The sequence below is a fragment of the Lepisma saccharinum genome, chromosome 1, assembly GCF_977018435.1.
Source record: "Lepisma saccharinum chromosome 1, izLepSacc3.1, whole genome shotgun sequence".
NCBI lineage: Eukaryota > Metazoa > Arthropoda > Insecta > Zygentoma > Lepismatidae > Lepisma > Lepisma saccharinum.
This window is the reverse complement of record NC_139229.1, coordinates 146,412,540-146,425,831: the sequence shown is the minus strand read 5'-3', so window position 1 is coordinate 146,425,831 and position 13,292 is coordinate 146,412,540. Positions and strand designations below refer to the sequence as shown.

General features: G+C 43.0%; 1 protein-coding gene across 1 annotated transcript in view; it reads left to right on the top strand.

Moving 5' to 3' along the window:
- Positions 1 to 2,533: 2,533 nt before the first annotated feature.
- LOC146002263 (leukocyte elastase inhibitor-like) overlaps positions 2,534 to 13,292 on the top strand; it is an 82,894-nt gene continuing 72,135 nt past the window's right edge. The window contains exons 1-2 of the mRNA XM_083139983.1: positions 2,534 to 2,738; positions 3,535 to 3,647. Coding sequence (XP_082996109.1) covers positions 2,681 to 2,738; positions 3,535 to 3,647 — 171 coding nt within the window. The 5' untranslated portion in view covers positions 2,534 to 2,680. The remainder of the gene's footprint in view (positions 2,739 to 3,534; positions 3,648 to 13,292) is intronic.

Sequence of the window (13,292 nt, the reverse complement as noted above, 5' to 3'; positions counted from 1 at the left end):
GTCTGACCTGGCAACACTGCCCTGAGCACCGATAACGGCAGGGAAGATGCGCGAACGTTTTGATGAGGGAAGGTTTTTTTCCTTGTGGTCGAGCTATAGTAAAAGAAATAGACTTCCTCTACTTAAAAATAATCGATTTTCTACTATTTCATCGCTGATGAATCTACACAAAGGAAAAGAAGAGTGGAGAGGAAAGGAGAGAAAATGAGAGGAGAGGACGCCAAAGGAAGATGAAAAGCAGAGAATGGAAGAAAAGGCAGGATAGAAGAGAAGAGAAGAAATGATGAGAGGTAAGGAAAGGAGATGCGAGGAAGAAATGATGAAAAGAGGAAAAAGATAGGATAAAAACGAGATGAGAGGAGAGGTTATAGGAGTCGAGAAAACGGGAGTGGAAAGAATAGGAAAAGATAGGAACGAAGATGATAGGAGGAGCGTGCAGTGAAGTCGAGAATCGAAGACAGGAGAGGAAATAAGAGGGGTGATGTAGAAGAGCGCGGTGGAGAAAAGAGGAGAGAATAGAAGACGATGTCAGATAGAAGCAGAGGAGAAGGAGACGAGAAGAGAAAAGATGTAGTTCCAGAAAATATCATCTGAGGGTCAAGAATTGAAGCATTGGTCAAATTATCAACATGAAACAATCAAGAACATTTTTAAATAGTGATCTAATTCATTCTCGGAACGAAATGCCTTTTGACTGAGTTCAGAACAAGATATAATCTTGAAATATCAATTTTTTTTAATTTTCCACATATTGGATTGTTGAGGTGGAGATTTTATTCTTTAATATTTCATCCTTATTGACAAACAGAATCATTCCATTTCATACGGAGTGAACAATGAACGCAGTGGGATATGTCTAAAACCTACGAAAAGCTCCTGAAACCGGAAGGGTTTGAACCTACGCCCGTTAGGTTCATAATCCTGAACGGTGACCACTACCCTACAAGCATTCGTTTCTTCCATTAACGCTTAGAAGAGAAAGAGGAGCTGACCACTGTGATGCAACCCGCCTCCTACATGTATTAATGAAGAATGCTTGACTGTAGCAAAGAAAACGGAGGTAATATGGTGAATACTATTCATTCGATATTTGCGCTGAATTACCACAAATATAAAAAGTTAATTCATTAAATTTTGTCAATATATTTGAATCCGAATGCAATTCTCTTCAGAGTATCATAACCTCACGATCTTCTAACTTATATTTTCCACATGAAAATGAAATGTATTTTTAGACGTGTATCAATTCATTTATTTGTTTATTTTCTTGAAGAAATTCCAGATGCAGAGCATTGGTTCCATTTCACACTGCTATGCTCTTTTTTAAAAAAACTCTGGGGATTTTTCACTCTGATCTGATCGCGCACCGAAACCAACACTTGCCTAAGTTTAAGTTTCTCCAGTATATTTCTCTCATTGTTTAAAGTTGTGATATTTGATTTATTATTTGGTAGATTATTCCGGGGAACACGTATCATATGGGATCTATGCTGGGAAATACTTTCTGACCATGGGCTCTCCATTGCAACTTCCGGCTAGCTTAATAACTGTTCACCGTTCATAATGGGTTTTGTGCTGGGGTAGAGGGCAATCTCCGTGGGTGGGTGGTCAGCGTAAGGCGTTACGAAGCCAGAGGCTCAAAGTTCGAACCCTGGTCAGGCATTAAGGTATCATTGTGTTTGCCCCCTTCCATTCATCTTCATAGTCACGATTAACACAAGACGTAGAAAAGCTGTGTAAATTAAGGAAAATTGAAATGGGGGTAAATCTGGTACCGTAAATCTACTGTTCGCGCACTCAGTCATTTACCTATGCATATGCAACCACTGGTGTACGCTATATTTTCTTTCGGGAGGGGCTGGAATTGTAAAGATGGATAGTACATAGCTGTTCTCTAGGGGGCGGTATACTACACAATAAGATATTTCTTATATTAAAACCTTTCCACTCTCAAGAATGACGTTCGGGGGTAACTTTAAGGCGAGTTTGCATTTTTAACTCTGGTTCTCTCCTAGTTTTTTATCCTTTCTTTCATAATTATGATTTTCTCAAAATGTAGGAGGGAACTGTAGCCCTTTAACACCCCTGTGCGTACGCGAGTGTATGTATGATAAACTGTACAGTATAGAATGCCAAACTTGCTCCCTTGTCGATTAAATTTTCATTTCAATTTAAGTTTACTGTCGGTATGTTTATAGGAATGCTAACATAGCATAATGAAAATGCATAATGTCTAATCAAATGGTCTGTCTGCCAATGCACACAAACACACACACACACACACACACTACTCGGTTAAATACTTTTTGATTTCACTGTCATGCCTAGGGAACCAGCTAACAAACATGCAGACACGTACGAATTGTTTACCCTATGCCTTAAAATTGTTAGGAAAGAAAAATAATAGATAAACGAGTTAATGTTATGACTGATAAAAGAGGTCATAAACAAAGTAGCATGAAATTGACTGGTTATTCTAGTTTGATAAGAGAACAAACATAATATCAGAAAAAATGATATTGACAGTTTTCACTTGATTTTCTCCTTCGCGTTTAAAGCTCAGAACAATGTGACGCGTGTTTTAAGAGTCGACCAATTTTTTATGGGCTAAGTGTCTCAAAATATATCTCGTTGCATTTTATATGTGTATATCACTTGCAGCTTATTTGCGAGCACTATAATGTTATTCCTACGCAGAATTCACGATAACCGTGACAGTCTTCATTTAACATATTCAGGTTAGTATCAAATTTCCACTAGTATATGAATTCAATGCAAATTCAGTTAAATTTGATATTGCAATAAGGGTAGAAATCAATGAGTATTGTCCCTGGGGCAAGGCAAGGGACGAAATAGACGTTGCTCCTCGACAGCTGGACGTGTCGTGTCGTGGAAGAACCATTTATCGACCTCGCCTCCTCGGTTGCCACATTGATGTTTCTAGTACGCCCAACGACAAAAGAAACAGTAGACGAATTTACATAATCTTTTTCAGTAAGTCTGTTTTCCGCAATGTGATAAGCATTATTTGAAATGAAAACGTCAAAACACCTGCTTCGAATCAAAATAATTCCATTTCTTTAAATAACACAGGATATAGAAGAAAACAAAATAGTGATGGATAATTTGCCTACTATTTTCTTTAACGTTGACTAAACAGGACTTTCCCAAAGCCAGTATTGTTTCGCGTAATGCCTAGCATATTCCTTGCACCCAGGAATGTTATTCCAAGTCACTGAACTTGGTTGAACAAGGTGAGCTTCAACTAAAGTTAAGTTTCCAAAGTTCACCTGAAGTCCCGCCAATAGATAGGGAGAACCACTGTACTTGAAAACAGCAATTTCACTATAACGTTGAAGATCATCTCGATTTCTGATGTTAGAACAGTGTCTTGGACTATTTTGATGCTCACGAGGTCTATTCATGTAGAATTTTAATTACAGGAGACATTAGATTTCACTAAATTTGTCTGCAATTAAAATTGACTTCACACAGGACTCTGATAACAACAGTTCCACGTATTTTTTATTTCAGTATGTCTTGCCGTGTTTGTCTCCATTCATCAAGCGGAGAGTCAAGCAAATAGCTGGGAAAGAGCTCAAACAGTTGCGAAAAGTATCGACAGCTTTGGACTGAAATTGTTCAAGGTAGGTTGTGTCTAGTATTTTATATTTGAGAAATCTAATGTGCAACTCATGTGCGCTTGTGCAAGCTGCAAACGCTCTGTATCGGGGACAAAGTCCCATGTTTCAGAGGTCCTTTTCCTGGCATTTCCCATTACGGAGGAAAGTGGGTGACCGAGGACGCGGGTGGAGACGGGTTCTCGTGGAGACCGGACCTGCACAATGCGCCTCAAGGTCTCCTGTCCTGTCTCACATTCTCCTTCTCAGCGTTGCCAGTGTGTAATGGAATGATGTGTGGATTTTGTGTAGATAGTTTAAATTATATATTAAAATTATATAATTTATAAAATGTTATCAACAATATTATTATTATTATTATTATTATTGTTTCCCGATTTAAATGTTTTTCACATAATTCTGTCACTTCTAAATTTTGCCTCAGCGTGCGCAAAGAAACAGATAGAAACACGGTCGACTTGTACAAGACAGTAGGTCTAAAATAGCGTAATGTGAAATATCCAATTTTGTAAAATTTTCAAGCTAAACTCGATTACATGTCCGTGTATTCAACATCCAACACTTCAAAACGAAAAATTTATCTAATCCACTTCCGATGATATGCATCTCTACTATTTACTATTATGCGTTTCTACCTCTTGGGTAATTTGCAACAATGATGAATAGTAAAACAAATGATGGAGTATACGCAATGATACATCCACAGAACCGCCTGGGTGGGCAAGGGCATTGAGTGGTCCTTGCAACCAAAGTTTACAGGTTTGAATCCTGGCCTGGGCATTAGTGTAGCTGCATCAACTTTGTCTACTCAGCATTCATTATCGTCAACGCGATTAGCTACACAGGGCGCAAATGCGACATCAAATAATAAATATAATGGATGTTTTATCAAGGATGCTAACTTGGGGTCCTTGTATTGGTAGTGCAGTGGCACAACCACAGGGGGACTGCCCCCAACCTTCGACGGAAGTCCATTCTAGTAGGAGGGGCAGGGGGGTAAACGTTGACGGCCAAGGGCACCTGTAGGGGGACACAGAGGAGCAATTGCCCCCCCTCGATTTCAAATTTTCTATAAAGAAATAAACATTTCATAAAGTTTTCTTGCTCGCTTCGCTTGCAATGCCTACTTTTCTTAGTCTCGTGAAGTTCAGAGCCGTAGCTAGGGGGCAGCGGGAGTCGGCCATTGGCGCAGAATGATCTAAATGAAAAAAGGTTGTGAAAGAGAGAGCCCCGTGATATCATTTGCACCCTATTAGGGGTAAATAGGATGGGGGGGCAAACATTGATGGCCAAGGACACCTGAAGTGGGGCACAGTAGTAATTGCCCCCCTCGATTTCATATTTTATGCAAATAGAAATACATTTCTTAAAATTTTCGCTCCATGTTGCATGTTGCATATGTGTAAAACATATCTTGTACATGAAAGTTATCCTTATATGTACAAAAACAATTATCTTCGGAATGCATTCATCATTTTTTTTCTGTCATTCGAAAATACAGTTGTGTGCTTGTTTTCCATTATTAGCTATGCTAATGTGAAATTGAACGTCTTGCAAAATTATTTCAAATTGTTTGTTCCAAACAAATGCCTTAGCACCGACTTCTACCCCCTTCTTGCGTAATTTATGAGGATAATGTATTTTATACTACTACTACTACGACCACTAGTAGTAGTAATAATCATAATAATAAAAAGAGAGTAGTAATAATCAGCCGCTTCTGCGCCATCAAGTGGGTCTCAGTGTTGCCAACCCACCCAAAGAAAATTTCACCATATGATATTTTACAGGCGAAGATAACCTACAAATAGGAGTTGGCAACACTGACTAGTTGCTTCTCAACGTCTTGGAAAACGTCTTAAGACAAATATCTTAATCTTTAAGAAAGTCGACTTCCGGTATGTCAAGATGTTACTTCCGGTCTGTCAAGAAAATTTTCTTAAGACAAATATCTTAAAACGTTTTCCAAGACATTGATTTTCTTGGCTCCTAATTGAGCTAGGATGATGATTTTAAGTTTGCTGGATAGGATTCGACGAGAACTATTCGACTAGCAAATAAAATCGATTCTACCCCCCTCTATTTTTTTCTAGCATACTGATCTATTGCTTGCTAACCAAACCTCTTAAGCAAGAATAGCATATACTTAAATAACACACACCAAACCAGCACCATGGTGAATTAGCCTTCCAAAGTTTTTTTTATTGCAAAGTATTTATTTTGTGACACTCCACTAAATATATAAAAATAACATACCCCACAAATATTTTTCAACAAGATGCAATCTGTGAAAATTTACCCTATGTGTGAAACTAGTGTTTCAAGTAAACATTTCGAAAGACACTGCCGTGCCTGTGTACCTGGTAAGCATGTGACCGCTACAGAACCATGTCCCAGATGCGGTAAACATATTACTATTGGTAATCTGAAAAGGCATATAACAACATGCAAAGTCGTCGGAGCACCTGTCCCACACCCGTCGACCAGCTCGACCAAGAGGAAAGCGAAAGCCGACTCGGCACCATCCGCCAAACGTGTCAAGCCTGTAGCGAAAGCGAACCAGTCTGCTTTCGAGCGTTTGTTAGATGACTTTGTCCTCACTTCGGAGGGCTCATGTGACGTGCGTAGCTTTTTGGAGAACGAGCAAGCCAAAATTATTTCCATCCTCAGCGATGCACTTGCAACGCACTCCACCAAATTCTACGCATCGCTATGCTGCCAATACAAGAAGCCGTCTGATGAAATTTATAGCTTCTACCACAATACCAAGGCGAAGACGCTGCATCTGGCGGATGTCGACAATCTAAAGGTCATCTACAACGAGTTTGCCGAGGAGCTGGTGGCCAAGCAGGAGGAACATCAAGCTATGGGCTCAGGAGGTTCGCTGTGTGGTGAACCTCACGAACTGTGTATCAAACTTAACAAGTTTGTGCCTCTCTCCGCGTCCAGCTACGCCCCCTTACCACGTACCATTGCGGCAAAGAAGGCTGTCCTGAATATTCAGAACAGTGACGCCAAGTGCTTTCTTTGGTCGGTGCTTGCAGCGTTGCACCCTGTCCACCGGAAAAATCATCCACACCGAGTTAACCACTACAAGCAGTACGAGCCAGAGCTGGAAGATGCGATGGTTAGGATCGACTACCCGGTGGAGGTCTCGGATATTCGCAAGTTCGAGGCCCGTACACACAACCCGCAGTTGGCTATCAATGTTTATGGCCTCACTGAGGAAAATGTGGTGTACCCTATTCGGGTAAGCGACGTAGACAACAATGATGCTCGCGAAATCCATCTTTTACTCATCAAGGATGAAACTCACCATCACTACACTCTTATTCGCTCTCTCTCTCTCGGCTTGTTTCTAGCCAAACAAGCAAACAAAAACACCACATAGAAGTTTGTCGCAGGTGCTTGTCCACTTTTGATAATCAAAAACAGCTGGATTATGAGAGCATCTGAGGTCCCAACATTGCTGCCGAGAAGCTTGCTAGCCACAAACTCTATTGCAATGCCAACGAGATAGGGATGGCAGTCCTGCCCAAACCTGGCACTGTAGAAACATTTCACATGCACAGTGCCATAGTAGAGCACCCTGCTATCATTATCACCGATTTCGAGGCCTTCCTCAAACCTATGTCCACATGCGTTCCCAATCCCAAAGTTTCCTCTACTACCCCTTACCAACTCCACGAGGCCTCGAGTTTTGCTTATGTTGTGGTGTGGCGAGACCGACTTGTTGACCCCGAGCCCTATGTGTATCGCGGTCCCGACGCAGTCAAACATTTTCTAGAAAGGATGGTTGTGGAAGCCAACGAGATAGGGGAGATCCTGTTGACCCCCAAGTCTATAGAATCGCTGTCTCCTGACGACGAAATCGAGCACGAGGAGGCTACTACCTGTCCTGTGTGCACCTGGGAGTTTAGCACCAACAACCGTAAAGTTCAACATCATGATCACTTCAACGGCAGATACATTTGTCCTTGGTGCAACCGGTGTAATTTATTGGCCCGGGACCCGCGCTTCATCCCTGTGTTTTTCCACAATGGTTCGGGGTAGGACTTCCACCATCTGGTGCCACATCTTGGGTACAACGACATGCGAATCAACGTCCTGGCGCAGAACGAGGAGCGTTATATTAGCTTGAGCAAGTGGGTGCGAATCCCAGAATTAGGCTCTCGCATCGAACTTCGTTTGCTCGACTCCCTAAGGTTCCTCCCGGCCAGCCTCGATGCCCTGGCTAAAAAAGCTCAGCGACGAACAAATGCTCATCACCTCTGCCAACTTTCCAAACTTGGACGCTGGTCTCTTCAGGCGTAAGGGGGTCTACCCCTACGAATACATCACCGACTCTACCAAGTTTGCGGAGAAGTCGCTGCCTCCTCGAGCGAAGTTCTACAGCACGCTGCGAAGCTCAGGCATCTCTGAGGACGACTACAACCATGCTCAGTCCATGTGGCGCGAGCTGGATTGCCAAAATCTTGGGGACTACCACGATGCCTACCTAAAACTCGATGTGACGCTCCTCGCTGATGTGATCCAGGCGTGTCGTGCAACTGCGAAGACCATCTACAAGCTGGACCCTGCATACTTCTACAGTCTTCCTGGACTGGCATGGTCGGCCATGCTTCTTGTTACAAAAGTCAGGCTTGAGCTTTTTTCGGACGTGGACATGATGCTGTTTGTAGAACGTGCCGTCCGGGGTAGAATGGTCCAGGTGTCGCAGCGACACTCGCACGCCAACAATCACCACATGGCCACCGGTTACGACCCCTCCCAACCGTCCAGCTACATCATGTACACAGACGTCAACAACCTCTACACACGCTCCCGTGGGGGCACTATCGTCTAAAAACTAGTAAGACATGCCGCAAATGTAGTAGATAGTATGTATGAAAAAAACTCATGTAACAGAAGTTCCAATTTAATATAGCCAAGATACTAGAACAATAGTGTTTATCTTCAAATGCAAACAGGTGGAGGTTTGGGATTTTTTTAACAGAACTAACTCCCTGCCGTGCCCTACGGGGCGAAAAAAGGACACACGTAGGGATAAAAGAGGAAGTTTCTTTTGAGCGCTCAAGCGCTAAAATGCATCAAAATTAAATTTTATTATTTTTTTCCAGATTATTCTCAAAAAATCTTCTCCACAAATGTAAGAAGATGTTCCATGAAGTAAGCTCAATTATCAACCTCCACTCTTCGCAGTACATCCTGGACACTGCGTTGCAGGTTAACAAAAAGATCTAATGTTTGAACCTACGGTCAGTATAATTTTTATAGAATTATGCGATTTTTTTCTTGTACTTAAAACTGTTCGGTCACTCTTTCATTCTTGACATCATACACAAAAGTTTTCTCTGCAATAAGGATGACGCTGCACAGGGTGTTGGTGGGCAAGGCATCGTGGAACTCACAGACAATATTGATGTTGGTGCGATCGTTAACAACCACCTGCTTTCTCTTCGATGTGTTAATGACGAACATGGGTCTGCGAGCTATGAACTCATTGGGGTTGTAGTACACGTCCACATTGCCGGAGGTCACTCTCTTGTAAACTGTGTATGCCTCGTACAATTTCAGGTAGTTGTTGTTTGCAATGTTCAGGTTGTAGTTCTCACGCGGGAATATCTCGTTCCTGCCATTTTTGAGGTAGATGTTCTTGATCTTGCAATTGTCGAACTGGCTCGAATCTTTTTCTTGGTTGTTGTCCTCCCCCGTCTGGAAGAGCACGACCACAAACTCTGGCATATCGTACCGGATGCTGTTAAACTGTGTGGTCACGTCAAATTCAAAATGGTTGCCGGAAGCAGGTTTCTGCACGCACTGATAACCGTAAAATTGGATGGGTACTTGGGGATTCTTCAAAATGTCTGCTTTGTACTTGAGAGTGTAGTTAGTTTCGTATTCCACTACGGGCATGCGCAGCTCCATGGACTGGATGATGCACTTGGCAGGATCGGGTAGTGTGTTGGGAAGTGCCGAACCGTCTGCACTCAACGTGCTGTAACGCATCAGCGCATTGTTGTCGTTGGCGCTTCTGCGAAAAGTGACGCGCAAACCACCCTTCCACATAATCTCTGTGTAGTCGGAGAAGAAGCCAGCAAGCAGACGCATGGGAAACAGTACTGTGTGACTTTGAGTTTTGATTTTTGTACCTGCTTCGAATCCCCCTGCCTGGTAGTATGCTACATCGGTCTTGGAGAGTTTCAGTGTTCCCACAGCTGTAGAGGTAATCCCGGGGTAGTCAACCCTATCGATCACGGTGCCATGCTTTCTAACTTCCACCTCCGAGAATAGGTACGGCACAAAATTATCTACAAGTCTTAAATTTGCATTGGCAAGGAATGCTTCGCCGTTGTCTCTCTTCACAATATCAAACTTGATATACAAATCAGCTCTGTGAGGGTGAATGAATCCATCCCCGACGTCCACGTCGTATTCTATCTCTCGATTCGCTTCGTCAAGGTTGGCAAACGTGCAACGATTGGGTGGGAAGGACTGCAACTCGTAACTTTCGATTTGCTCCATAATGGTTATTTATTATATGTTAATCTCCACGACGGCAGTGGTCGTGGCTCCTGCAAAATCAACCACCTCTCCCTTCTCGTTGGTAATTGCAAATTCATACCTTCTGCCACATTGCAATGTATGTTCAGAGTCTCGATGGCTAGAAATTTAGGAATGTTAGCACCGATGTACTTGATGCCAGGTTCGAGCTTTGTGTTATTCTCGAATCCCAAAAGCTCTCCGATGGTACCCAGGTCTACGGTTTCCGTGGCAGACACCAGTTCCACCCTGTGAGTTACAGAATTTTGCGACAGCAGTACACTTCTTGCCAATTGAGCCTTCGAGGTAGACAGGTTGTACTGGCCAGGGGTGATGCTGATTTTCTCGCTGCCAATTTTGATGGTATTGTTGTGTACCGTCACATTAGGTACCAGGTACATGCTGTAGAATGCACGAAGAGCAATAGATTTAGGATAGATGATATCGTCATGCAATGCGAGTTTCAGAAACGAAGTCTCGCTTGTGAGATGGAATACTCCCATAGTGCTTCAGGTGCCACAATGCTTTCTGGAAATCCTCGATTGTTGGGTTATTTAATTGCGAGAGGAAGACAAGCATGGAAACGCAGAGATGGCCACAGTTCACATCGCTGAAACCCTGGATGCGTTCGTCATTGTAGTAGAGGTTGACAACACTGAGATACTTTACCAACCCAGCAGGTGGAGTGCCTCCGAATGAATCGAAAACAAATGCTTTGTTGTTGTTGGCTTTGAGGTAGCATATTCAATGTGTACCTGGATTTTCGTAACTGTCTAGGTTAACCACACCACACTCTTTTTTCTTCACAACAGAGGGTAGAGAATCAGACATGAAAACGCCCCTGAAGTGCTTGACCCCCAACGATTCGAACAAAGATTCAATATCGAAGTTGGACAGGGGCTCTTCTTTTTTTAAAACTTTTTCAAAGCTTCGAGGTTGTTTTTTCGCTTTTTGGTCATACCTTTCCCCTTCTTCTCCATAGCCAGGTTGTGGCGTTTGTGCTCTTCTAACTCGGCCTTATTCTTTTTTGCATCGATGACGGTCTTGGCAATGGCGGCACTGCCTCCTGCCAAGCTGCCTACAGCACCCAATGCTGCCAAGATAGCCGGGATGCTGAATATGAAACCTCCAGTCTTCTGCTGCTTTCGCGAACCTTGTAACCTCCTCAACTGAGGAATGCTGAGCAGCAATTTCATTCCATGACCTTTTGCCAAGCAGGAATGTTTCTTCTCGCGCTGCTTTTTGGTGAGCATTCCATCAAAACCTCCGAGAGACTTGAGGTTTGCGTAGGGTATTTGGTAAACAACACCTTTGGGCTTCATGGTGATAGTATGTTATTTATATATCGTGAAAGGGTAAGGCTTTGCCCCTAATGCAATGAAGTGATGATAGGTTGGTTATACAAGTTGCTTTTTTTCACAAGGGTTATTTAGTTACAATCCCCACCCTAATTTTTGTTTTGTGTTCATGGCGATGGTCGTACCCAATGCGGCAACCCGTTCACCTACCGAGGCATCTCTGCTGACGAGTCTCCCGAAAGCTGCATGCTCCAATTTTCTGTCAGCATCATGACGTGCGTCGAGATCTGTGTGAGTATTGTAGGTAATGTCGTGATCCTTGCATGCAGCGTCCAGTGGGTTCACCCCCTTGTCTCCTCTTTCCAGTCCCTGTTTGAGTTTGGTACCCGGACCGCAGTACTGGTAACCCGGTAGGTGCATCTCGAAGGATAGTTTGTTGATAACATCGTTCACGAGACCTCGACCCTCGGCTACATTCCAGAATTTGGGAGGCAGGGTGTTGATGATTTTGATAAGATAACCTATACCTTTGTTGTCGTTGACAATAAAGTTGGCAAGCTTGGTGCTTATCATGTCCATGATGCCCACCTTCACGTTGTGGAAATTGCGATTGCCTGCATTTTCTTCGCCTGCGATAACCAGCAATCGATTTACAAGCTTCCTTACGTCGTTTACCCAAACAAACTCCTTGGGCAAGGTGTTGTAGAGTTTGACACCGCTGCCAGTCTTGAGCTGGGTCCATATTGGCTTCATGAGGTTCCTGTACCTTTCTCCACTGCTAGATTTCACGCGATTGTGTGTTGCATCGTTGTTTTGGTACAGGGCGTCCGTCATGATCAAAATTTCTGTGTAACTTTGGTAATCCTCGTCTGTATAATCTTTAGGTTGCTTCTAAGTGATAAGTTCCCACAGTCCCACCGTGCCAGGATACCTAGTCCAGCTGTTCTTCTCGCCCAAATTAACTTTTACATCGTCACCCTCGAACGTGACTTTCGATTTTCCAATTTTCCAAACCACACCCTTGTTGGGTTCCATGGTCGGGTACAATCCGAATACCTCGTCTATTTCGAATTTCCCGGTGCTTAGGTAATCCCTCGCCAACGGACCCAGCTCGACTAGCTTGTCCGAAGAGATACTGCCTAGGGCCTGACGTCTCGGAGCCGGAGCAAGTTCGAACGGAGTAGTGTGAATGCTGGATATCGGTGTGGGTATGGTATAATTTCGAGCGGTGAGTGGCACAAGCTCGTTGATTAACTCTTTGTTTTGCTCGGTGACATCTTTGATTTCTTTACCAAGTCCACTGATGGCATCGATAATAGGTTGGTCCTGACGCTTTTTCTTTCGTAAATTCCACGATTGTCGGATTTCCAACCTTTAAACCGTTTTGCCAGGTAGCTACGCAGCTTCAGGTTGTCGTCTGCAAGTTTGCGTTCATTTCTTTTTTTTTTGTACGTAGTTGTTTATAATAGGTCAAGACGTTTCTTGTAACGTTGCAACGTTTAGAAAATTATTAATTTTGTTTCTGTATTTTCCGTTATTGGGTTTCCTCGTCATGTCTATTGTGAAAAATCCGAAATCGTCTTGGTTCCAGCATGAAGAGCAAAATTTGGAAAACTGATTGTAGTTTATGTCCCCACCTACATAATCATCGTAAGCATGTTTTAAATTGGTGTAGTCTTGACGAAACAAACAAATGAAATTAGCATTGTCTCGGAGTAGCTGCTTGGGGATTTTGGAAAAAGTCTGAGCAAGGTAGAAGCAGTCCATGCCTCTGTGCCGACCCTGAGTAAAAAAAAATGCGAATTTCGTT